The 26362-nt window shown below is 46.7% G+C and overlaps 1 protein-coding gene across 7 annotated transcripts in view; it reads right to left on the bottom strand.

Moving 5' to 3' along the window:
- Positions 1-26362, bottom strand: part of DAPK2 (death associated protein kinase 2) — a 125959-nt gene that overhangs the window by 81957 nt on the left and 17640 nt on the right. For 6 of the 7 annotated variants that reach the window (XM_033108273.1, XM_033108271.1, XM_033108278.1 and 3 more), the window contains one exon: positions 25016-25119. In XM_033108273.1, coding sequence (XP_032964164.1) covers positions 25016-25107 — 92 coding nt within the window. In that variant the 5' untranslated portion in view covers positions 25108-25119. Of the gene's footprint in view, positions 1-25015; positions 25120-25270; positions 25436-26362 lie in introns of those variants that run through there. The other variant, XM_033108272.1, reaches the window with a different exon arrangement.

Here is a 26362-nt window from a genome sequence, read left to right as displayed (position 1 = left end):
AGCAAGAATTTAAAGGTAAAGAACCTGAGGGCTAGAAGGCACTGAGATACCATCGAGCCCCAACCCCCACATTGCCAGGAACGAAGGTCCAGATAAGAGTGTACTCCTTCTAAAATGACTACAGACCCAGGAAGACGGCTGCTATTAAGTGACAGCGTTCTTGGTTTCCTGGCTGCAACTGGAAAAGCAGGCTAGATTTGAGAAATTATCCATTCTGGAAAAATACAGTTGGCTGCCCAGCACATGGAAGCCACAGGAAACAAGGGCCCCGTCCCTGTAAGTGTTCCAGCCTCACATGAATAAATCATGATGCCATCGTGAGCAGATAGAAATCTCCGCTTCAGGACTAATTAGTCATTTAGCAAATCTTCAGCCTTCTTTGGGTGTGGCTGGCAGCTTAGCCAGACAGAAACACCTTCCGGCTAGGGTTCTGCGCCTGGAAGTTTGGCTGCCTGAGTCCTCCCTGAGGTTGTAGGACACGGATCAAATGCTTATTCACTTCATTGTCCTCTAACTGGGTTCCCAGATGACCTGCTCCCATCCCAGAGAACCTGACCCTCATTATCCCTTAGACTAACAGAGAAAAGTGTGATCCACCCCGCAGTTTTGTTTTGTTTTTTTAAGAATACTGCCTGAGGAGGCAGCAGTGCTGGTAACTTCATGTTAAGAGTGGGTAACTTTATGTTGGTTCAACCCCTGTCATTATCAGATGGGATCCTTCAGAGACCTGAGGGCTGATGGGAACAATTACACAATGTTCAACCTGAAAGGGAGCTTTGAGATGAGGAAAGAGTGAAGATAGGGAATATATAAAATGGAGTCACTTTAACCAAGCTGCTAAAATTAATACTATGAAGGTAAGGCATGAAGAAAGACTATTCGTATTCTAACTAGCCTGGGAACTTACACTTTTTGAACTTTTCAGTCTTGTGTCAATGCCTAAATATACATCAAACAACCCTCTGATTACCCACTGAAGGACTCACGTATCCAGACCACCTGACATCCATTATCCAGATTGCCTGACATCGACTGATAACCATCCTGGACCAATCCTAGGGCTAAGAATGCAGCACTCATTATTCTCAAGAATGCACTTTTCACTAAAAGAATTCTTAACTTTTCTTTCTTCTTCAGAACACTTTTCGGGTTTTGCCTACTGTGTTCCCAGTTTACAAATTCTAAGATCCTTGAATAAATCTTTATCATTTCTTTCTTTTTGAGTTCACCCGACAGAGTACCTAATAGTCCAATGTTCTGGTTTTCCGGAGGCAAAAATAAGTACCCAGAAAGTGAGGGACTTGTTCAAAGCCACCTGATAATTTAGGAATAAGTCACCTACTTTTTGGGTTTTCATTTTTTCCCTCTGGAAAACCAGAACGTTGGACTATTAGATATTCTCAAAGGTCTCTTTTAGGTTGAAGCTTGTGTGATTGTCCCAACAGCTCTCGGGGCTGTGAAGGAGACCTCAGGAGGAGACAAGGAGTCCACAAACACTTTCCTATGCCAGGTGAGTAGCCAAGGGGAGACCACCAGGTATTTATCAAAGACCACATGCAAGTACCACAGGGGAGCTTACATCTAATTGAAAAAAACAGACCTGATCCCACAGAAATGTTAGTAGTACTATTAAATAAAAACAAGACACATCACAGTTGAGGGAGAAGAGAAATTACCAAAGAAGCAAGAGGCACAGAGTAAGGGAGAATCCTAAGAGGAGGTGGGCAGGGAAGGATGGGGAGATCTGGCTTGAGTTGCACAGCAGATCTTTGCAGGGTGGTAAGTCAGGGTCAGGTGGCAGGAGAGGGTATTGCATGGTCAGGGACCTGTGACAGCTGCAGTCTGGCAGGAGACAAACAGCTTGGCTGACCAACCAGGGCCCTGCCATTACAAGGTCACACTCTTTCCTGCCTGTGCCCACGTGGGACAAGGACAGCCTGTTCCCGGTGGGAATTACTGCTCTGAAGTTCACAAGCAGCTAACCCCAGGGCTCCACAAGCTCTTCATGTAAGAGCCTCCCATTGCCAGTCTATGGGGGTGAAGGCCCACTTGGCCATAAGGCTCAGGGGCCCTTGTTGGGGAGGAGAAGCAGCTGCATTGGCACAGGGCCCAGCCTGCAGTGAGAGCACTGACCTCAAAGGTCTCAGGCAACTCCAGGAGGAAAATGGGGGTGGCAGGTGTATGGGTTGAATAGTGGTCCCCAAAACGATATGTTCATATCCTGACCCCCACAACCTATGAATGTGACCTTATTTGAAAAAAGTGTCTTTGGAGAGGTACCTAATTTAAGGATCTTGAGATGAGATCATCCTGGATTACCTGGGTGGGCAGGTGTCATAAGAGTGAGGCAGAAGGAGATTAGATAGAAGAGGAGGACACACAGACACACAGGGGAGAAAGCGATATGAAAACAGAAGCAGAGATTGGAGGGATGCTTCTTCCAGCCAAGGAATGCCAGGGATTACCACAACCACCAGAAACTAAGTTAGCGGCATGAAACCCACTCCTCCTCAGAGCATCCAGAGGAAACCAACCCTGCCAACACCTTGATTTTGAACTTCTGGTCTCCACAACCGTGAGGGAATAAATGTTGGTTGATTTAAACCACCTCATTTGTGATAATTTGTGATGGCTGCCCCAGGAAACTAATACAGCAGGGAAGGAAAATGGAAAAGCAGGCTTGAGGTTTTCAGGAGTTGTGGGAGAAGGGGTCAGTCATCTTTGAGTAACAGGGGTCACGAGGCCTGTGGTAGTGGAACCCTCCCAGGAGGGTATCCGAGAGGACAAAGCGGCCTCTGGCCTGAGGACTTCATGCCAGCTGGATGCAGGGCCGTGAACAGAAGCCCGCCCCACCCCACCCTGCTCTCTCATCAGACACCAGCTGCCTCAGCCTCTTAAAGATGCTCCGTCCAGAGCTACAGTCCTGTCCACCCACCCCAGCACCCTCCACACCTGACCCTCTTTATGCATGAGCTGCCCAAAGTAACTGGGCCATCCTTCTCCAGCAAGTTTCTGAGTCCATTATCATAGAGAAGCAGTGTAATTCAGTGGAAAGTGTCTGGCTTTAGAGTCAAACAGACCTGGATTTTAATCCCAGGGTGACTTGGGATACGAGTGATTTGACCTCTCTGAGCCTCGGTTTTCTCATCTGTAAAGTGGGGGGCAATAATCGCTACCGCATAGCGTTACCATGGCAATTAGAAAAAGCACTGTAAAATGACCAGCCTACGGTCTGCTATATAACAGGAGGGCAACAAATGTTAGTAATTATCATCACCATTATTTACATAAATAACAAAATTTTCCTGGAAATTGGCCTGAGCCCACCTTGTTTTCATTGCTGTGGTGGATACAAAGAGATCGACAACCTGTGGCTATCCCCAAGGGCTCTGACTCCGCAGAGTTGCTGAGCACCTACTGTGTTCCCTCTCCTTACTCGCCTTCAAGTCCCTTCTTCCTGGTCACTAGCTGTAACCTCAGTCCCCTATGTACCTCCAATGGGCACCCAATAAATATTTGTTTTGTGAATAATTATGCTGAGTGAGTCTCTCAACCTCTTGAAATATCAGTTTTCTCATCTGTAAAATGGGGCTAATAGCACCTACCTACCCCGATGCCTCACAGGCAATTGTAAAGGCCAAATAGAGAGAGTAGCCTGAGAAGGCCAGAGGCGCAAGCCCCACACAAAGCTGGGTCCAGGACAGTCACAGTGAGGTCTTGCGATGCTCACATCTCCCTGTGCCCAGAGAGCCTTCATTCCAGGACATGGGTCAGTCCACATCTTAAACTAGGTGTAAACCTCCCTGCCTTTCCTGGTCTGGAGCCAGAAAAGCTTGGCTTAACTTCTCACGCTGCCTCTTCCTAAGTGTGTAACCAGGTCACTTAACCTCTCTGAGCCTCAGTTCTCTTCTGTAAAAGAGGGTTAATTGCCACTGTCTATCTAGAAATGCAGCTGCAAAAAATCTAGTAAGATAATGTATATGAAAGTGCTTTGTAGACTGTAAAGTTCTATGCAAACATAAGTGATTATTATAATTATCATTACTATGTCAGAAACAAAAGACACATTGGTGTGAGCGTCCGAGGAACACAGACTGGGCCAGGAGGGGAGCGTACAAATACCACTGCTCCTTTCAATTTTGGTAACTTTGAAACCCTCTCCATCAGATTTCAAAATCCTAGGTGGCTTTGCCAGGAAACCAAAAATATTCTAGCCACAACTCTGTAGAACCACAAGATAAGCCATTTCCATAATATGTGCTGCTGGGCTTCAATCAACTCAGCTGCTTGGCCAAAAAAAAAAAGTGTTTTAAAAACACCACACACCACAACTCAGCCACTCCCCCCAAAACACACCTCCCTTCTCGTAAGAAAATAAAATAAATAGAAACCAACTTTGAAGAACTCCAACTCTGAGGCATTCGTTCTCGGAAGGCAGGTCTTCCCTGTGATGGGGGCGGACACAGCATTCTCCAACTACAGTTTGCAAGTAGGGAGAGTTCCACTGGAAGTGGGTAAGGAAGTGAGTCTTCTGGTCTGTTCCAAGGGCTGTGAACACTGGACCTGTGAGCCCAGAGAGGCAATCGCTGCCTCAAACTCAGAAATCTGCTCTACTAATCCCGCTAAAAAACCCTAAGAGTCCTCTAGTGGTCGTTTTAATTAACCAAGTACAAAGAAGGCCTACAGACCAATTTCTCCTCATCCACAGGCCTTGATACAACAACCCACACTCCAACTCCCTGCTCCCCAACAAAGGGCCTCCCTCATGGCACAAGCAGTGCAAGGATGAAGGACCCTCCAGACTGGCCAGAAGGAGGCTCAAAGGAGGCCCTCCTGTCCCATGGTTCTCATGGCCCCTCTGGGCCTGCTGGGTCGCCCCAGGAGAGCAGATACACCCAGTCCTAGGTTCGGGGCTGATATACAGGGATCCTACCTGCAGCTGAGACTTGTCCATGTTTCCCACTTAGGGCTGCCTCTTCCTCCAAAGACCATCGGTCCCGGATGGAGGCTGCACACTGTTTGTCAGCTCAGCCTCCCTTCGGAGGTTTCTGTTCTCTAGTGACAAACCCTAAGTCACGTGAGAGGCAGCCTGGTGTAGTGGGAAGAGCAAATACTTTGCACGCAGGCAGATGTGGGTTTGAACCCAGGGCCTGCTGCTGACTGGCTCTGGAGCTTTGTTGGACAGATGGCTCTCCTGGCCCTGGATTCCTCATCCCGAAAACATAGCTAATACCTATCTCACAAAGTTTTGTAAGGATTCGTAATAACATATGGAAGGCGCCTGGTATATGGTTGGTGCTTAATCAGCGGTAATTATTATTATAGCGGCACTCCCACTCCCACGCACAAATTCTAAGGCCCAGGCCCTCCTCCATGCCTGGCTCCTCCTACCTTTGCTCACCTGTAAACACTTATCAGAGTGCCTCATTCTCAGACCTGCCCAGTCTAGGCCAAGCCGGGCCTGGCCAAAGCGGAGTACAAGATTGGCAAACAGAAAGCACTCAAAGAAGTAAGTGTTTGTTTATTTAGAAAAAAAATCCTGAAATCTCAAGTGATTGGAATTTTTCACACAACATTCTGCTTTCATGAATACAAATCAATAAGTAAACACACTTAGATCAGGGTTTATGCAGAAGAGTAACTTCTCATATGAACTATTCTCTTCTCCTAACAGTTATGTTACTATGCAATGTCCAGTAGGAAAAACACTATGATCTGAGGGACCTGGAAGGTTCTGGAAGTTGAGACTCTTCAAAGAAAACTATTTTATTTCTCATGCATTGCCCTTTTCTGATTACAAAAGTAATTTGTGATCATTGTAGACAGTAAAAAAAAGAAAAAATAGGATGAAAAAATCAAATTAGTGGCAATTTCACCATCTCTAGAGAATGTTTTGGTGTTGTTTCCTTCCAGTCTTTTTTCTATATGCCTCAAGGGTGTAAGTATCCATTTGTTTAAAAACCAACAGAAGCATAAGCTGGCCATCCAGTGCCCACCCGTGGCAGTCCTGTTTTCCATTCTCCCCAGCCCTAAACAACTTATTAGTTAGTGACACACCTACACGTTACATAACTACATCTTGTCTTATCAGGGCTTGATGAACTTCTACCCTTTGAGTGAGCTAACGTAGTCATCTCTGCTTTCCATTTTCGTGCCACAGAGTCAATATTTACCGGCTGTGTTGCTAAAACAGGCCCTGGGCACGGACTCAGAGCTAAGTGTCCCTGCCGATCGTCAGCAGCAGCAGTCGCAGTGGCACCAGAGGCTTTACTGTGCCACCAGGTGAATGATTCCTGCCCCGACTGAGCAGACAGACTCCGGCCCAGCAAGGATGCTTCACGTCATCAAGTCCAGGAGGCTAGTGCTGGAAGGCACATAAATGTTAACAGATGGAGAAACGGAGGCCCTGTGGGGACAAGGACTTGTCTAAGCACGTGTAGCTCCAGAATCAAAGGCTGGACCCCTGCACTCCCACGCCAGCACGTTCTCATTGTACGGTCTCGTTGAATGCATCAACGTGGAGAAACGGCTGAGATAACAGTTGGGGTCAGAATCCATTTCATCAGGCCTGGAAATTGGGCAAGCGCTGCTCTGAGATGGTCAATTTCACAGAGGCGTCTCCCCAAGATTGGCCTAGTCTCTGACATCATCAATTATCTTGCCTCTTGCTGGAGTTCATGCATTCATTCATCTATTTGTGTGACTCATTCTTATTGAGCCCAACTATGGGCAGGCATTACTTGCCTCACCCCTCTTCTAGGAAGGATCTCTTTGTAGTTGTCAAGAGACAGACTCGTCGGGTAGCCCCAGAGAAGTCTAAGACTTAAAGAAAAATATCCATAGGAAGGAAATACAGGAGAATGATGGTTTGGGGGTAGACCTCTGACAGCAGGCCTCTAGAAGATAGTCTCTATTCCTAAGAGCACCTCAGGTACTATTTAAAAGGAACTGAGTCAAAAGGGAAAGGATACGTGACTTGGTGCGATACCAAATGCCTGTAGTGTTTCTGTGTTGTCGTAGAAAGAGCAATGGACATGGAGTGAGGGGACCTACCTTCAGGGCCCACTTGCACCACCAAAATGTTACATGGCCCAGAGAGGGAAAGTGTCTTGCCCAAGGCCACACAACATAATGGTGGCCGAAGTGAAACTTGAATCAATTTCTTTACTCCAAATCCATAGCTGATAGCTATGATACCACTGATGAGTTTTTCTAGTCCTCAGACAGCCCCAAGAAAGCCACAACCCTGATCTGGGGTTCCATGGCAGTAGGACTTCCTTCCATCTCCTCAGTTGAGATCAGGCCCTGCCTACAAGGGTTAGCCTTAGCTCCTTCTCTCCCTGGGACTAGAGGTTTCACTTGGGTTTGCAGAACCAGGCTCAGCCACTTCCTAGAGAAGCAGGAGCAAGACGGAGGTCAGTAGGCTAATCCAGCACACGAAGAAGTTGTGATGTGGGGCAATTCTGATACCTGAGAGGGAGAACAAGTGAGCATTCTGTACAGCTGCTGGGATGTCACAGAGCTCTGCACACTTGGCCTGTTACCCTGCTCCACCCCTCCAGGCAAGAACACAAAGATCGTGAGAGCAGGACTGTGATGAAAAGGATGCTGCTGCATTTCTACCATCTCCTGGGCTTGTAGACGCAAACTCAAGCCCTGGTGGCTCAGCTCTCTGAGCACAGTTTATGGTTACACTGGCCCCTGTGTTTGCTGAATGCCTACTGCGTATCCTGCCCTATGCTAGAGGTGGTGGAAACGCTAGAAAACTTAAATCTTGACTCCTGTCCCCAGGGTCTCGCAGCCTGGCTAGGAATAGAGAAAAAACCTCCAGAAAACCTTCTACTTCAGAAGAATTATAGATGAGGCACAGACTATAAGAGCTATGAATGCCTGAAGCTGGAGAGATGGCTGAAGCTGGGGGAAATACCCATGGAAGGTTTCAAAGGGAAAGGCGGTATTTCCATTGGACCTGAGGGCTGAATAGAACTAGTATAAGAGAGGAAGGGAGATGAGAAAGAAGGTGTTCAAAAGAAGGAAAAGAACATCTCATTGAAACACTTGGACAGACTGGCTAGAGCGGAGAAAGGTTAGAAAGTATTGGGAGGGAAGGGTGGACAGGTAGAGTGGACAAAATAATGGGACTCAGTTAGCCACACCTTCCAGTGTAATTAGCCAACCACTTATTCCTGATTCTGTATCAGACAGAATATAGGGAAAACATGGCTTAGACACTGGCCTGGAAACACCCTGCAAAGAGGAAACTAACGTGGTAACAAAAAGGGAAAGTAAACACAGGAGAGACACCTGTACGCCTGTGGGCACAGAGTACAGTTTTATAAGAGTAACCATCCCAATGCCGGTCAATATCAGCAAGGATGAGCTAACCTTGGCAATGCTCTAGGCGCTGGCTAACGGGCAACCTTGCAGAGAGAAAACATACGACACCGTTATTACTAAATGGGGACCTGCAATATTAACATTTAAATAATTGAAGTTCTGTTCTCATTTAATGGTCATGTTCTTCAAAGCATTAGGCAACCCGACTTATTTTTGGAAGCTCTTATTGAGGAAGAGCTCCCTAAGGCCAGCATTAGCTGGAATTAGGACTTGAGCCATAATACATACAGGTATACTTCACTTCACCCAACAGACAAGGTCTCTAATGAGTGGATGTTTTGAAAGTCACGTCTTTTTTTTTTTTTAAAGAAGGACATGTGCATGCTGAATACTTCTGTGAAGAGCAGACTATTAACATTTAAAAATGACTCTAAAGAGCTCACAGTGCAATGAAGGGGTTAGAGAGGTGGTACCTTGGGGCCCTTCCAGTCTACATTCTAATGGTGTGATGACAAATGGCTGTTTCCAAACCCCTTGGGTACCTCTGCCAGAATTTAGCTCATGAAAGTGATGGGAGACTCACTATAAATCCCAGTATCGATTCCATCTCTTTACCTTCCCTTTCAGCTGCTGACATCCCAATATACTAATCCTTCAGCAAGGATTCACTGAGTCTTTTCTTTCTGGGAGAAGGATACAAGGCAGTGAAGCCTCCTTCCCTCCCTTGAGGAGCTTCCATGTTCTCATCACCTCACATTCTCTACATCGATTCACTCCCCCTGGCCCACCTCCCTTGCCCCTTTCTCCATCCAATCCCATTAACCTTTCTTCCAGCTCAATCCTAGTGTAAAGTCCAAACTCCTGAGCATGAAATGTTTAAACAGCAATTTGTCCTATATAACATAAGAACTATGTTAAACATCTTAAATTTAGAAGATACAGAAAAGTGTAAGTAAAAAACAAATCATCTATTATCTCACCTCCCTACCGCTCCCCACTACCCCTGTGACCAATACTATTAAAACTTTAATCGCTGGCTCAGGCTTTTGTCCAGCCTCTGCTTGCTACTCTGGGCTTGTTCGATGTTTCCCTGCAATAACCTCTCATTCCAGTTTCTGGGGACCCACCCCCCAAAACATACCTTGCCTTTTCCTGCCCATTTAGGCAGCTCAAGTCCATCTGTACCTGGAATGCCCACCTTCCCAGCTCAGCCTATCCAAATTCCAGCCAACCTTCAGTGCCCCACTCAGCTCCCACCTCCCAAAACCTTCTCTGGCTATGCCAGCGAGGTAGCCATGTCCTGAACTGGGATCACATTTATTGTCTGAATGTTCCTTCGGCTGCACTGTGTTCTGACAGCTCTGGAATTGCTGCTGAGACTGATACTCTCATGGGCTGTTTTGGTTTGCTTGCTTGATGGCTTATTTACCTCTGTAACCTCTCTGTAAGCTCCTAGAAACATAAACTACATCTTTGTACCCCCCTCCTCACCCTGGCACCCATCAACACATCTCCTACCTAGTACATAGCTGATGGGTATTTCATAGACTCATGAGATTTTAGAGCTCCACGGGGGGGAAATGGTGAGGACCAGAGAGGAGGAGAAACTTGACAAAGGTCACAGTGCAAAGCCAGAATAGAGACCCCAGAAGAGGAGACAACTGCAACAAGAATTCATTCGAACATTTATGGCGCACCTACAATGTGCCTATCACTGTGTAAGGCACTGGGAGATAGAACAGAATGACTTTGAGATCCTATGATCAGAAAGCTCATTGGACTGTGAGCTGCTTTAGGGTAGCTTTTCATCAGGGGTGGTGCGGAAGAGGGTGGGAGCAGACTCAAGGCAAATAATGCCAACTAGGAAATCCACAACAGACTGTGGAATGCAGGACAGGTGCACCCAACCCTGCCTGCAGTCAACATGCTTGCAGCAGTCAGGCAGGCTTCGGGAAGAAGCAGAAGTTGAACACATGTAGACCTGGAGGCTCCACAGGTAACTGGAGACACCAGTTATCAGGGAAAGCATGCTACCCGGGCTCTTCAAGGGAAAGGTGGTCACTGGAAGGATACACACAGGAACGGGAAGTGAACCTAGAGGCCATGCAGGAATTAGCTGATGGATCACTGTATCTTCTGGGGCAGCTCCATTGCCTCCTCACACTCTGCGTCAAGTCTTGGAGAGAAGTCATTTAATTGGCTTCTAGCTAATTAGCACTGCTCCTAGTGGGCAGAGCTTTTTCAGCCCAGCCATTTCATAGGTTACCAACTAGCCAATGAATGGGTCACTCTTGGATCAAGTGACCATCCCTGTTCCAATCAGGGGCCAACCCTGCACAAGGACCAACTCAGCTTCATTCTATGTGGGAGGGGGCTGTGAGGGGCTCAAAGGGTATGGGAAAGAGGGTAGTTTTAGGAAGCAAGGAATACTGAGCGTGGTAGACACCATGCAAGAGTGGGGGTGGGCTGGGAGAATCCCAGCAGGAGTCTAGTGTGAGAAAAGGAAAAAGAGGTATAAATAACATAATGGGCTGGGTAGCACTTTTCATACCTGGTTTTCTCTAAAGCTGAGATAGCATCCCAGGTCTGAAGAGTGTAGAGTTGCTATTAATCAAGTGGCATCTTATGAGCTACACATCAGTGATACTTATTTCTCTATGGCCTGTTATTACAATAAAGACACAGGAGCACCTCTTTTTTGCTTCATTCTTTGAAGACCAAGCTGAGGTGAAGAGGGCATATACAAAACAGCTCCTAAGATATCTAAGAAAACACAAGGGTAACATCTGCCTTCCGGTAATTAAGCCTGATATAAATAACTGGAGAACTGGCATACAAGCTCCAGAGTCTGCTCTGGAGTTGGAGAACATGTTAACCAAGCTCCTGTAAGACTTGAAGACTTTGGCTTCTGAGAGCAGTGAAACAGATCTCTTAAGCTTCATGGAAAGTACCTGGATAAACAAAAGAGGAACAGAGGCTATATGAAACACCAGCTTGTATACCATAAGGAATTAGAAAAGCAGGCCCAGAAGACCCACTTAGACAGTTTGCTGAGGGTAGTCGGTTTGCTCAGTGGTTAGAGCACAGTGCTCATAACACCAAGGTCGCCGGTTCAATTCCCACATGGGCCAGTGGGCTGCGCCCTCCACAACTAGACTGAAGATAACAATTTGACCTGGAGCTGAGCTGAGCCCTCCACAACAAGATTGAAAACAACAACTTGACATGGAGTTGATGGGTCCTGGAAAAACACACGATTCCCCAATATTCCCCAATTGAAAAAAAAAAAAAAGAATGCTTGCTGAAGTGTCAGGTCTAAAAAGACTTAACATCTGAAGGCAGCATAGCAAGTCTTCCCACTGTAGTAGGTCCCAAAGTCAGCTACTTAAGAATCTTGATCTTTTCATTCGACAGAATGCTTTCCTTCTTATCTAGTATCCTCATGCTCATTGTCGTGCATACCAATAAATCTGTTTTGCATTACAAAAAAAAATATATGACCAGAAAGAGGATAAGAAAGAGACTTGTTATTAGGGAAGAAAGGAACAAACCAACATAACATCTCTGAGAGCTTACTACTATGTGTCTCAAGTACCATTTTGAAGAAGTGATCTTCGGTCCAGTTGTCCATTCTACACAAATAGGGATACTTTAAAAAATACAGATGCCAGAGCTCCACCTTAGATCTTCTACATCTGAATGCCTGGCACGTAGGCAGGTGTGTGTGTTTGTTTTAAACCTCTTCTGTGACTCAGATGTACTGCCCAGGATGAGAACCACTGTGCTATATGTTTCAGTCATAATCTCATTCAGTCCTCTAGAGTCAGGAGAGATCTAAGTTTAAATCCTGGCCTGATAAGGTAGGTGGTATGTTCTCCATTTCACAGATGAGAAAATCAAGGCTCAGACAGGTAAAGTAACCAGCCCAAGGTCCCACAGGCAGTCAATAGTCAAGCTGGGATCTGAACCCAGGTTTGACCCCTGAGCTTGAGGGACAAATTCTAGGCTTTGTACTGGAGAGGAGTGGTTCAGCTGCCTAAAGAGAATGCCCAACCACAGACCTTCCTAGAGGGTAGCAGCACTAGGAACTAGAAGGCTTGTGGGGCAGGGGGAGGTGCAGTGGAGCCAGGCCGGCTTAGCCAGGGTCTGGCAGGACTTCCTGACCAGCAGGGAGCTAGCTGACATTTTCTCAGAGATGTGTGTGGATCGCAAGAAGGATCCTATGCCAGGGTTCAGATGAGACATCAGCAAAAATTTTACAACCCCAAACTCTGGAAATGCTGCAGAGTTCGGGGCTCTGAAGATGCTTTATAAAATTTCTTTCTCTAAGAAATCTCTTTCAAGATGGCTACTTGGACCTGTGTTTACAAACCCCTGTGGACACACAGCCTTATCTCCCCTCTATCTGGCCTCTCTGCTCTCAAAGTTTGGGACGGGGTCCTTGTGCTTGTTTCCTTATTTGTAAAATGGGGAAAATGACTTCCCACCTGTCTGCCTATCCCACATGGCGAATCTCACTGATTAAATGAAGTAACAGAGGAGAAGCTGCCCAAACCAGTTCCTCCCTGAGCTCTTCAAAACCACTGACCGCTGGGCTTTTAGCACAATGATATCCATATCTGTGACCGTTTTCTGGGCCCTTCCCACATGCCCCTTACGTCTGTGGCAGGGATAAGGGGAAAGGAAGAGAGAAACTTTAAAGAGCCTTTGATTGTGGAAAAGAGAAACCCAGAGTCCACTGAGGAAGAGGTGGCAACAACAACAAACAGCCTATATGTAAAAGAAAGAATGGTAGCAGGTTTGGGGAAGGCCCCAGCATCATGGCAGAGGTCAGGGGTCAAAGAAGCAGAGGTATCTATCATCCCACTTTAAGTCGTTTCCTTCTCTGTGCAAAAGTTTCTCCCACTGACCCCAAGCCTTACATGAAACTCAGTCTACCCTGCAACCAGTCTCAGAGGAGAGGGAGGCACTCAGAAATGGGCCTGAGTTCACACCGGAGACAGGGTCACAGAGGCAGTGCAGCCTTGTCTTGAAGGAGAAAGGGGTCCTTGAGTTCAAGGACCTGAAGCATTGAGGAGAATGTGAGTACTCCCTGGGGAGAATCAGAAAGGCTGGGTTGGGAACAGGATTTCCTGTTACCCTGGAATGGAATGCTAATTATTCTTATTTGGACATTAACCAGTGGGACCCCAGAAGGCTGAAAAACATGAAGAGACAGAGTTCGCATGTGGTATTTCAACAACCCCGTGAGACAGGGACCATTACAACAAAGAAACAGAGCCTACAAGAGCAAAGCTGCCCCAGAGGTCCAAAAGTTCATAGTAGCAGAGCAAGGGTCAAACCTGGGTCTGGTGGCTCTGAGTGCCCAGAGAGGTCACGGCCAGGCTTCGGCTTGTCAGCCTCCTGCCCTGAGCCGCTCCTCCTGCCAGGAGCAGCTCAGGTGCCCTTCCCTGCCTCCTCCCTCAGCCGCCCTTCTCCCTGCCCCGTCTCCTCTCTCAGTCAGCAGACGCTCCTCCAAAGGACTGGTGAGAACACTCTGCCTCCTAGAACCACACTGCAGCCCCTCAGCAGCTCAGTTCTCCTGCTTGCTGGTGGGCCGCGTCCTGGGGGCCATATGAACCTCATCCTAAAGAGGAAAGTATATTTCAGCACCTTCCAGGCCTTGTGGCCAAGCTACCAGGGGCCAGCAGCTCAGGATTCAAGATCAGGGTCCTGAGTGGAGGCCTCAGAGTTACATGCTGGCAGCAAGTGGGTGGGGGACGGCAAGGAAGTGCCAGCGGAAGTGGATTAGACACAGGACAACTGGGCTCTCAGTATATTGTCCAGCAAACTACCAAGAGCACTAAAAAATAGTGCTGGAGGGTCACAGGCAGAAAGAAAATCCTAGGCAGTTTGACACCTCAAAGAAGTCAGAAGTCGTGGTTTAAAGCCCAGCTCTGACACGTACACTGGCAAGTTAAGTTCTCTAAGCTTCAGCTTCTTCCTCTGCAAAATGGGAGAAATACCTACCACCCCATAGGGCTGCAAGAGGATAAAGCCAAATTCCCCGTGGCTAGTGCAAGATACTCAATCCCTAATACTCAAAGAGCTCCTTTCCCTTCTTCCCACCCCAGCACTCCCTGAAGAGGACGGGACTGCCCTCGGTGGTCAATGGTTCTGAAACTGGCCTTCGCAGAGGTTCCCCATGGGCTGTGTGAGGGAGGGCGGGGAAGGGGGGCAGGTGGACCTCTGCTCACCCCTTCTTCCTCCTTTTCCATAACTACCCCTTCACTTTGATCGGTTTATATCCAGTCTCCCACCACATAGTAATCGACTTTTCAAAAGTTTCACTGCCCAAGTAGTAAACTCTATCAAAGTAGCTCAGGAGTAGGCACCCTTTTCCTGCAAAGGCCAGATGATAAATATTTCAGGCATCATGGACCAGGAAGGATATTCAACAAGGATATTATGGAGGTACTTATATAACAAAGGAGAAAACAAAATTTCAACACATCCTTAATTAATGATATTAAAAATATAATAAGTGTAAATGTCTAATCACTCTGTTATTTTATATACCTGGAACTGATAATAAATAAAATAAAAAGAGAGTCTAAAAAAATAAAATATATATATATGTATATAATATATAATAAGAATTGAGTTTTGTTTTATTTTGTTTTGTCTATTTTTTGTAATATACGCCTCCCAATAAGAAGAACAGAATTTCCTACAGAATTTCCTTTGGTGGGGAGGAAAACATTTTGCTTAGTTGGGATCCAAAGTTAGTGTTCCCTATCAACGCTATTGGAACTGTTCCTCTGTAAAGCCCATTATTAGCTCCAGAGCCATTCCCAAACAGGTGGCAGACAGATTTGGCCATAGGGCTATAGTTTTCCGTCTCCTAGATTAGGCATTGTAGGAGCTCTCGCAGGCTAAAGGTTTTGGGCTCTGAAGCCTGTTGAAGGCTGCTTTGGGGTCTGGGGCAATCAAAGAAGAGAGACTCTGAAGGATGCTGTCATCACCTCTGCGGGAGGCCCTGGAAGCTGCAGGGTCTCCCACGACCTCCCTCCCGCACTGCCAGAGCCCTGGGGTGATTTACTACAGCTGAGGTGAGGTGTACCTCGAGGCCTAACTCCTACCACTGTCCTCGGCTCTTACCCCTCATTTTGTTCTCCCTAGCAAGGGGGAGATCAGGGGAACAGCTCTCTCCTTTGCCCTCAAAGCACACCCCTCCCCAAGCAGCCTCTCCCAGTAACACTCTCTCAGAAAGCTTTCTTATAGAACCCTTCCCGCCAACTTCTAAAAGTAGAGACAAAGAAGTAGGACCCTTCGCTGGAGTTCCAGAGTCCCCCAGAGATCCTGAATCCCCTCTACCTGTGAGGGGAGGGAGGCAACACCATCTGTCTACAGGGAAGAGCTCTGTCTCTGGTCCTGACAGGTCAGGTAAGTTTTCTTGGGCCTCATTTTCATCTTTTACAAAATGAGAAGAATTATATATATTTGCCTTATGTTGCCGTCGGAACTTCAAATTATCCATGAAAATGGGTGGAAAGGTAATTAAATGAAAATGAAATGTAAACACCATGAAAAAGGTAAAGTAGCAGAAAGCATAAAGATTGGAATTAAGAGAGAAGCACAAAAAACCCACTTTAAATTTCTGCACAGCAGGGGTGGCTCAGGAGGCAGGCGGTTAGAGCTCCATGCTCCTAACTCCGAAGGCTGCCGGTTCGATTCCCACATGGGCCAGTGGGCTCTCAACCATAAGGTTGCCGGTTCGATTCCTCAATTTCCACAAGGGATGGTGGGGGATGGTGGGCTCTGCCCAGAGCAACTAAGATTGAACACGGCACCTTGAGCTGAGCTGCCGCTGAGCTCCCCGATAGCTCAGTTGGTTGAAGCGCGTCCTCTCAACCACAAGGTTGCCGGTACAACTCCTGCAGGGGATGGTGGGCTGTGCCCCCTGCAACTAGCAACGGCAACTGGACCTGGAGCTGAGCTGCGCCCTCCACAACTAAGGCTGAAAGGACAACAACTTGACTTGGAAAAAGTCCTGGAAGTACACACTGTTCCCCAATAAAGTCCTGTTCCCCTTCCCAAACAAAATCTTTAAAAAAAAAAATTTCTGCACAGCAAAAACAGTAATATACCTTTACAAAACTCTTAAACTATCAAAAATACACAAAAACAATGAAAGAGTGTTGGCAAAGCCATAAGGGAATAAGTGCATGCTGGTGACCTGGTAAACTGGTTTAATACTTCTAGTTTCAACCATTATGCAAATCACTCATAACCTTTGACCTGGTATTCCACATCTGGGCAATAATGCAGAGAGAGGAAATTAAACAACTGTATTCAAAGAAACATTTATTTTTAGTAGTGAGAAACAATAGGGGAAAGTTAAGTAAATTGGGAATGTCTACACAGCAAAATATTATGAAGCTAACAAAAGTATATGGACTATGTCCATATTTATTAAAAAGAAAAAAAAGGCCAGTAGTCTTCAAAAATATCAATGTCATAAAAGTCAAAGAAAGGCTAAGGAACTGTCCAGATAGAAGGAGACTAAAGAGATATGACAACAAAATGCAATATATGACCTGCCCTGGATCATGTTCTGCTATAAAGCACACTAATGGGAAAATTGGCAAAACTGGAACAAAAATATTATATCAGAGTTGAATGTCCTGAATTTGAAAACTGTACCGTGGTTACAAAAGAGAGTATCTATGTCATCAATGTCCTTAGTAGATGTAATAATGAAGTATTTAGGGATAAAGAGACATTAGTGTCTGCAACTGACTCTCAAATGGTTCAGAAACAATAATAGTCAGATAGACAGAAAGCAAGGAACGAGGAAAGGAGGCAGGGAAGAAGGAAGAAGATGAAAGAGGAGCCAGGAGGAGGAGGAGGAGATAGAGGGAGGGAGGGAGAGAGGGAGGAAGTGACAAAATGTTAAAAATTGGTGTATCTGGATAAAAGGTGTACAGGAGTTGTTATTCTGAAAACTCTTCTGTTATATTTGACGTTATTTTGAAACAAAAAAAAATGTTTTAAGTTGTATTGACTCTGGATACATGAAAGATATAAATAAAACAATACTGAGTCAAAAAAACAACAACACAAAATGTATATGCTGGTGACAAATTAGAAAAGAAAGTGTATACAGTAGATAATAGGTATATAATGGTTTCAATTACCCACATAAGTACCTCCTTCCAGCTCTTAGAGTTTTCATAATGCAAACTGAGCTCAATGAGACCGACCCCTCAGGGCAAGTGATTTGCTCTGCGTGCCAGCTTCTGACTGAAGCCTGCAATGCAGCCACTTTGAGTGGCTTTGTGCTTTGTTTTCCTAACAAAGGATGATAACAAGGCCTCTCTCCCTCACCCACAGCCTCTGACACCCAGGGTCCTCTGCAGTCGCCTATCCTCCTGGCAGCCCCATCCCGAAGACCCTCTCCACGGGCCCTCTTGCCCACGCCCAGGCCTGATGCTTCCCCGTCCTTGGCAGAAACCTTACCTCAAGATGGTTACCTGCCATTTCCCAAATTAGCCTGTGAGGTGCTGCTTTACCCAGGGTCATAGCTTCCTCCTCTGAACAAACACCACATGTTTTGGGAGTCCCTCTATGTTCTCGTGGACTGTTCCATCTTCTCATTTCATTAGCTTTTGAAGAGAGTATCCCTGTGCCCCACTTAGCCTTAAGCTCTTCTGGGGCCAGGCCTGAGCCCTAAGTGTCCTGTATCACACAGTGGGTGCCTGGGAAGAGTCATCGGATTGTGAAAATGACCTAGAGTCCAGACGTGCACATACTCATTCACACACACTCACTCATCTTTTGGAAACCACTGGCTCGTCTAGGGCACAGCTGTGGTCCAAAAGGTTTCCTTGCCACTAATACCAAGCTGAGAGCTTCCTGGGCCTGACACAGACAAGCTTCGTGTTAGTGGCAAGGAAGCCTTTTGCATTTGAGTGACAGGAGACCACTGTGTAACTTCTCTGAGCTTCGGTTTCCTTGTCTGGGAAGCAGGAATGTGATCCAGCTCATTGTTCTGGAAGGATGGAATGTACTCAACACACACTGATATGAGGGCAGGATTCCTCACACATGTCGGTCACTTTCCCTTTCCCAGAAGCAGGAAATAGAAGCATGTGTGTCAGAGAGGCACAAAATCCCAGCCTAGTGCAAACAGGGCTCTGACCAGAGAAATTTCTGGCTGTTATTTCTGACTTTCTCTAAGATTTGCTGTGTTGCACAAAATGGAATTTTCTCACACGGCTCCTTCTGGATAAGGTAGGTCTGTCTATATTTCTTGAGCCAGTTACCTAACATTTTAGAGACCAAGTTTCTTCATCCCTAAAATGGGAATAATAACTGCTTCATGGGAATAATAACTGCTTCACAGGGTATTACAAGGATTAAATACAAAACTGTGCGTCCAGGAAATAGAGGTAATTTTTGTTTTATTTCCCACTATGTGTTTGGAGAATCCTGGAGGTTCATGGATTCCAACGCCTATGGAAGCTGGGGGTTTGGCTGAGGTTTTCTGCCTGGGATTTAACTCCAGGCATGTTCCAGACAGCTCTGCACTTAACTGATGGGTATCTGTGGAAGCCGAGCACTTATCAAGTATAAAAGGCCTGGGCTGGACACTGTGGCGGCAGGGACGGTGAATGGATGGATAAAAGATGAAGTATGCAAGAGTCCAGCCTGGAGGAACCTCCATTCCAGCAGGGAAGATGACCAGGTGAACCCTTTGGTGTAACATGAGGCACGATGAGTTTAGCACTTGATAGAGATGTGGGTCCAGAATAAGAGGTAATTAAATCCACAGAAGGGGGTGGGGTAGGATGGGGTGGGTCATGATAGGCTTTGCCAGAAAGACAGCATTTGATCTGGACCTTGAAAGAAAAGTTTAATTTTTCCCAGCAAGCGCAGAGAGAAGTGACAGAAGTTTGGGGGACCTCTCGCCTCTGTCTCAGAGCTGTAGTGATGCTCAAAACAGGAGGACAGACGTGGACCTGCCCTCAAAGAGCTGACAGCCCAGTACAAACAAAGGTGAGACAGGATAGGCCTAATCTCATCCCTGGGCAATCCCAGGGCCATGGGCACTACTCCTGCTTCCCGTGGCCTCCCCGACCTGCCCCAGTAGCTTAGCACTTGGGGGGATGTGAACAATGAGCATATGTGTCCCTCAAGTAGACACAAAAGAGGACGGGAAGCATGGACATGAGAAATAGCCATGGAAAGATTAGAAGACAGAAATAAAAATAGCTGTTGTGTTAAGGCTGCTAATCTTTTTTTGTTTTTTGTTTCTTGCATTTTATGTTTTGTCTTTTTTATTTATATTATTTATTTATTTGTTTGTTTGTTTTTAAGGAGGGCGCAGCTCACAGAGGCCAATGCGAGGATTAAACCGGCAACCTATGCGGGGAATAAACCGGTTATTAGCACCACGCTCTAACCATCAGAGGTAACCGGCCACCCCAAGGCTGCTCATCTTTTATTGGCTTAAACTATCTTCTTAAATTTTTTATTAAAATAAAAAACTTTCATCCAAATTATACACATCTCATAGATGTATATACATGTCTATAAAAAGACATTCAACGTATTTTAGGAAAAAAGCAAATTATAGATTATTACGGTCATGTGATCCCATCTGGGTCCACGGACACACTTTCTTTACTTAGAAAAGCTCTAAAAGTCAACAGAAGAAAATTATCATTAAAGACTACCTGTAGGTGTGAGACGTGGAGAAAAGGCAGAGGGAGTTCTGCTTCTTGCTTTAACTCTTCATAACTTCATGATATTTGCCATGCATCACTTCTATAATAATTTTTTTTTAATTTAAAAAGAAATAGTAAAAGCCCCTCCGCTTCAGAGTTCATCTTGGAAACCCTTTTCCCAAGCACTGAGACTGGTAAACCCAAACACCTATTATTGTTGCGTTCTATAGCGCTTTGTGGCTGGACTGGGCCGTAGCACCCAGCCGGGGTAAATCTGATCCCTACACATTTCCTGTAGGTTTTCATTTCTCTCCCAAAAGAGGTTGCCCTGGCTAAGCTGAGTATGTAGTGGGTGATTGTTAACCACAGAGGACCCCACTGGGAGACAGGTCTGGCAGGCGGCCCTATTAACACGGCCATTCCAGGGAATTCCTCAGCTCCCAAGAAGGGTGAAGTCTGACAGCAGTGGATTCCTCCCTGGCCCAAGGCTCCTGTCCCTACAAAAGGAGATTCGGCAGGTTAAGTACCTAGCAGGGTACCTCGCACCCTGTGAGTAAGTAGCAGGGCTTATGGCCTCTGTCTTCACCAGGGAGAGAGGAGAGGGTAAGAGGATGGATGTGGTCATGATGAGGGAAGCTCCCTGAGAGGGGTGGGGACTGTGGGTAAAAGTTGAAGGTACATATAAATGCTTTTGTCTGTTTGTTTAAACTAGCACAGTGTAGCTGAAAAGTTCTTTCAGTTCCACCTCCTATATTGCTTGCTGTGACCTTGGACAAATCACCTCTCTTCTCTGGGCATCACTTTTCGTTGTCTATAAAATGGAGACTTGGACAAATTCTTGTTGAGATCCAGTTTAACAGTGACACTTTTTGATTTTAAGTTAATATGATAATTTGATAATCTAAGTAAAGGAAAGTAACACAGGAAAGAAGAAACCACTGATTATTCCATGCTGCTTACATTCAATTACCTAGTATCCTCCTGCTTCTGACCCTGCTACTCCACCCTCAAGGTCAAACAGGAAAGACCATCCGACCATATATTCTCCCCCACTCCTCAGAAGCATTCAATTTAAAGAAAAAAAAATGAGTTGGTGCTTTGTGGGTCCCCACGGTGTGGTGGCCAAAGCCCTAGACCACCTGTCCCTACCCTGGTCTATCACCAGTTCACTATGTAGTCTTGGACAAGTCACTTAACCTCTCTGGTCTTAGAGAGACTCTTGGAGTCTCTGACTCTTAGAGAGAGTCACTTAACCTCTCTCTCTTATAGAGAGCCTTCCTAGTCTATAAAACGAAGGCTTGGGTGAGTTTCTCTTTATGAGCCCTACCCTAATATTCCCCTGCTCTGCCCTACGGTGGCTACCCAGGCTGGGAGCAGCCAGACTCTGCAGGCCTGCATTTCTCCAACTGCTCCAGCATCCCCAGCAGGCTGGTGCCAAAATGTGAGTGCAGCCAAGTGTCTGCACTTAGAGCGGGGAGCCAGAAATCAGGCGAGATACAAAGGGCCAGGTCCCTGCCGAGCACAGGCCTCTCCAGCCAGGGCATGTGTCCCCATCCAAAGCTGGACACTGCAGCTTTTCTGACAGATGTTGTCTTACTCACAGGACAAGGACAGAGAAGACCCCCCCAAAGGAATTAGAAACATGTGCTTCAGGGACCAGACCAGGGCAGGGAGTGGAGGGAGACAAGATTCCTTGTCTGTTAACATGTGGTTTTAGCTAAGGTGTAACATACCTACAGGAAAATGTACGTGAACAGGCACAGTTTGATGTATTTTCATGAAATGAGTGAAACAGGCACTCAGATCAAAAAACAGAACAATACCCAGAAATCCCCTTTGTGACCCCTTCCAGTCACTAGTCCCCCAAATAACCACTATTCTGACTTCTAACACATCTGGTTCATTTTGCCTGTTTTGAACTTCACACAAATGGAATTATACGGTGTGGGCTATTTAACTCTGGCTTCCTTCGCCCAACATGTTTGTGAGCTACACCTGTCAGCACAGGTAAAAATGAAAAATGACTGTCATTCATTTTCATTTTTGCATAGTAAGGATTTAATGAGGAGCTAAATATCAAGGAGCTAGCCCTGAGTGTAGGCTAGGGTACTCACTGACAGCCAAGAAAGCAGGTTGACATACAGCTCTCCCCAAAATAACAGTGACCACTTTCCATTGCTGTTCTTCCTGCAGAGTCCCACACCTTCCTCCTATGGGCTCCACAGGTGGGAGGCAGGACCCTGATGCCCCAAACTTACTTCAAAGGCCAGAAGCTCTTGCTCACTGAACACTTACCGTGTGCCCAGCTCTGACTCAGCATCTCATTTAGTCCCCATAACCATGAGGTAAGTACTGTTGTCATTCCTGTCTTACAGGCAAGAAAACTGAGACTCAGAGAGGTTGCGTAAGCTGTCCTAAGGTTGCACAATCAGGAAGGGATCCACAACCCCAATCTGTGTGACCCCTAGGGCCAAACCTCTCCACCACTCTGTGTTGACAGGGAGCTCGCCAGCTGCATCTGGCCCCCACCTATGTATCCAACCTCATTGAGTACGACTGACCCACAGCTCCAATTCTAAGGCCACACGGGCCTCCTGCCAGCAGCTCAGACCCCAGGCCCTCCCCCATGGGGTTTATCTGCATGCTGTTGCCTCTACCTGTATATTGACCCCTCAGTTCTCAGTTCTCAGAGCACCCAGGCTTCCCTGACCAGCTAGTCTAACCTCCATCCCCTATTCTCTCTCAGAGCATCCTGCTGTCTCCTTCTGTAGCCCTTAACACATGCTATGATGATGTGTCCTTTTGTGTTCCCTTAGCCACTTGTTTAGTGCCTTTCTCCACCAATGGATCATAAGTTGCAAGAGGGCAGAAATGTCTGTTTATTTACCACAGCCTTGGACAGTGCCTAGCACACAGTAGGTCCTCAATAGTATGCTAAGTGAAGAAAAGAAGGGGAGGAGAGAAAGATAGAACTGTCCCTTCAGAAGCTAAGCCGTTATCTGGAGGCAGCTCTAGTTCCAGCCTGTTTATGGCCCCTGGCGAGACCTTCCCCTCGCTGAGCCTCAGTTGCCTCAACTATCAGATGAAGGGCCTGTTAGAAAGGACCTCCAACGGCCTTCCAGCTTGTCTGACCTCTAGACCACAAATCCTAGGATGTCAAGCCATTGCAAAGGCCTCAGGCCTCCGCTGCCTCTTCACCACCCTACGTCCAGTTAGCACTTTAGAAAAGTGGGCGAAGTCCATGAAGGCACCCTGTACAGGGGAGGACGAGAAAACATGAGATCTCTTCTGGCTCTCATCGCTCTGATGTGTGGGGTGGGGGAGAGACAGAACGAGGCAGGAATCACAGATGAATCCCCCAGGAAACTATCTGCTTCCTTTCTTCCTTTTTCAGAGTCCCCCCTCCAACTTCTCAGTTCTTAGCCCCCCCCAATCCTAGTCCCATCCAACTCTGCCCTTGCGCACAGCTGCCCCCACTACCAGGGGGAGCTCTGTGTCCTCCTCGTCTTTGTACCCACAGCATTTCACACAGACTCCTACACACAGGATATGGCTGAGGTGAGGCCACTGAATCTCATGCCATTGGCGGGGTCTGCTGCTGAGGATGCCACTTGCCCCCTGGAGTCACCCAGGTCAGGAGAAGCACATGAGGAGAAGAGAACCTGACTTCCCATTCAAAGGCAGACTGACTACCCCCAGCCTGTCCTCCTCCCACCCCTTCAACCAGGCCCCGGATTGCCAGTGTCAGGCGGTCTCGGACACAACGCAGAAGAGTCACCCCTCTCCGGGGTCTCTGCATCACTTCCTCCCCCACTCAGCCAGCCAAGCAGTCACCCAAGACAAGCACTGCCTGAACGTGAAGCAGCTTCACCTCCCCTTCTTCTCAGAGTCGGGCTCTAGTTTTCAAGCTCTGTCTTTTAAAAATAAAAGCAAGTAAAGAATTAGTCCTGACCCAAGAGCTCTACGAAGGGGAAAGGCCTCCTGTTTTGCCTCTTGGATACAGTGGAGGCCCTAAGCCCCCATGTTTTTGCTCTGCTGGGTGTGTGAAAGGGTGAGTCTGGGTGTACTGGTGAACACGTGTGAGTGTACAAGTGCCATGTACAAAGGGGAGAGGCAACAGGTGTGCAGTTACAGACTGGACTGGCCAGACCTTGGCTATGTCACTTGCTGGCTGAGCAACTTTGGGCAACTTGCTGGAACACTTTGGACCACAGTTTCCTCATCTGAAAAATGAGAGTAAAAATAATTCTCCTTTCATGCATTGTTGTGAGAATGAACCTTCAGGACGAGTGTTCTATAATCATTAAAACACCATCTAAGAATAAACAGTTGTTAGAAATGGAAGGCAACAAGAGAGCTTTGGGAAAACCTTCATTTCTCCCAAATAGTAACTACTTTCGTCCCTCAGAGGTTAGCCTTGGCTGCATTCTGGGTTTAGCAAAACTGGAAATGCACCCGGTAACTCACATCCCAGGAACCTTCACGACTAGGTTCATGTGGCTTGTTACTCAATGCAAATCCACTTTCAGGAGGATTACTTCACCTCCCATTTGGGCTCTGAGCTTATGAAACAAAATCCTGGGAGCCATGGAGAATGCCAAGAGGGACTTGGTGAAGAAAACCAGCAGGTCAGGTCTCAGTCCAGAGCCTAAGGAGAGCTTTGTGAGAAAAATAACAGATAAACCAAGATTCCCTGAGATCCACCATAACTCTCAGCCAGAATATATTGAAAACACAGAACTCAACAGTGCTAGCCCCTTCTGCCAGCAAGTCTTTATTTCCAGAGACATGACTATTCGCAGAGCCACGCATGGAGATGAATAAACCTCAGGATTGTTTTTAAAGCTTCCCATGAGTCCTGTGACATGTGACAAGCTTGTGCCCTACAAGGTCAAGTGACAAATGTACCAAGAGAAGTGTATTCTTGGCTCCATCTCGCACCCCCTCTGCCTCTCACAGCCTCTTACCTTCCCAGCTCCTCTCCGATGTCATAAAAGTCCTCTACCTTCTGTTGCTTGAACGTCTCCATGTTTGGGCTCCTCATTGAGACCTGGAGCATACAGCCCTGAAACTGAAGAAACCTGAGATTAGGACAGATGTGTAAATCGGCACAAGCCTAAGAGTCTGGGTCTAAAATTAATCAGCTGCGAGGGAGTTGGTAATTTGACAATAATCCATAGCCCTGGTTCCTCAAGAACTGCCCTGCTCAAGCCTTTCCTCACCTGTGACCAAATGACACTGTATGGTTCTTATTTGATTTAGATGAATTCAAATGTGTGAAGGAGACAGAAAAAGAGCACTCCTGACGTCTTCAGATCTGCTCTGAACAATCAGAGAAACAGAGCCGTGGCAACTTCAGCAACTTGTTCTCAGGAAATTCCGGTGCACTGAGAAAAGAGGCAGTTGTGATGGAGGAGAAAGAACACTCGTTTTCGAGTTAGAAGATCCGGGTTCAAGGCTCAGTTTTACTTGAGTAAGTCATTTAAACTGCGGAAGACTCAGCTTCCCTATTTGTAAAAGGGGCTGATGCTATAAAAACCAACTGCAAATCATGAAATTATTTTGTAAATTATAAAATGTAGTCAAAAGGTAAGGGATTTCATGACCTCAGCTCCCTGAGGGGCTGTGCCACCAGAATGCGAGTCTGAACTATGTGTAAACTCTCAGTCATCACCCCAAGGGAAAGATGGTTGGGAGTGGTGTGACAAATTACAAGAGGCACCAGAAGCCTGAGGTTCTAGTTCCAGTTTCACCCACAGCTAGCTCTGTGACCTCATCTCATGTCAGAGGAGCCTCAGTTTCCTCATCTGAAAAATGGAGCTAACTCTGCCTGCCGAGGGCACCTCCGTGAGAACCACAGGACAACTCTGGGTCCTGCGGAGTGCTCACCAATCCACCAGAAGAGACTGTTTGCATCCTGCCCTGGGATCCCTCTGCCCCAAGGAGCTCACCCTTTCTTGCCACCCTGGACAGCACCCTGAGGGCAGGGCCCAAGATACCATCTGCAAACCACAAATATAACACCAGTTGCCTGTTGATGTGTCTTTCAAGAATCATTAGCACAGTCCTCTCAGAGCTCATTTTGGCTAGTGTTGGCAGCTTTTCTTCTGCCTGCCAATCAGATACCAACCACACCCAGGCTCCATGAGCCCCAAAAGACTGTTTTCACCAGGCTGGGTGGAGGCGCCATTACATAAGGACACAACTCATCAATGCCAAGTGGCTGAGCTGTTCTAACATTCTGGTGATGTGTACATTTCACCCTCTTTCCTCTATCTTTGCCCTCTGCAAACCAGAGTTCTGTTACCAAGATG

This window comes from Rhinolophus ferrumequinum, chromosome 6, assembly GCF_004115265.2.
Source record: "Rhinolophus ferrumequinum isolate MPI-CBG mRhiFer1 chromosome 6, mRhiFer1_v1.p, whole genome shotgun sequence".
NCBI classification, from domain to species: Eukaryota; Metazoa; Chordata; class Mammalia; order Chiroptera; family Rhinolophidae; genus Rhinolophus; species Rhinolophus ferrumequinum.
Note: the sequence above shows the minus strand (reverse complement) of the source record. Positions and strands in the feature narration are given on the sequence as shown.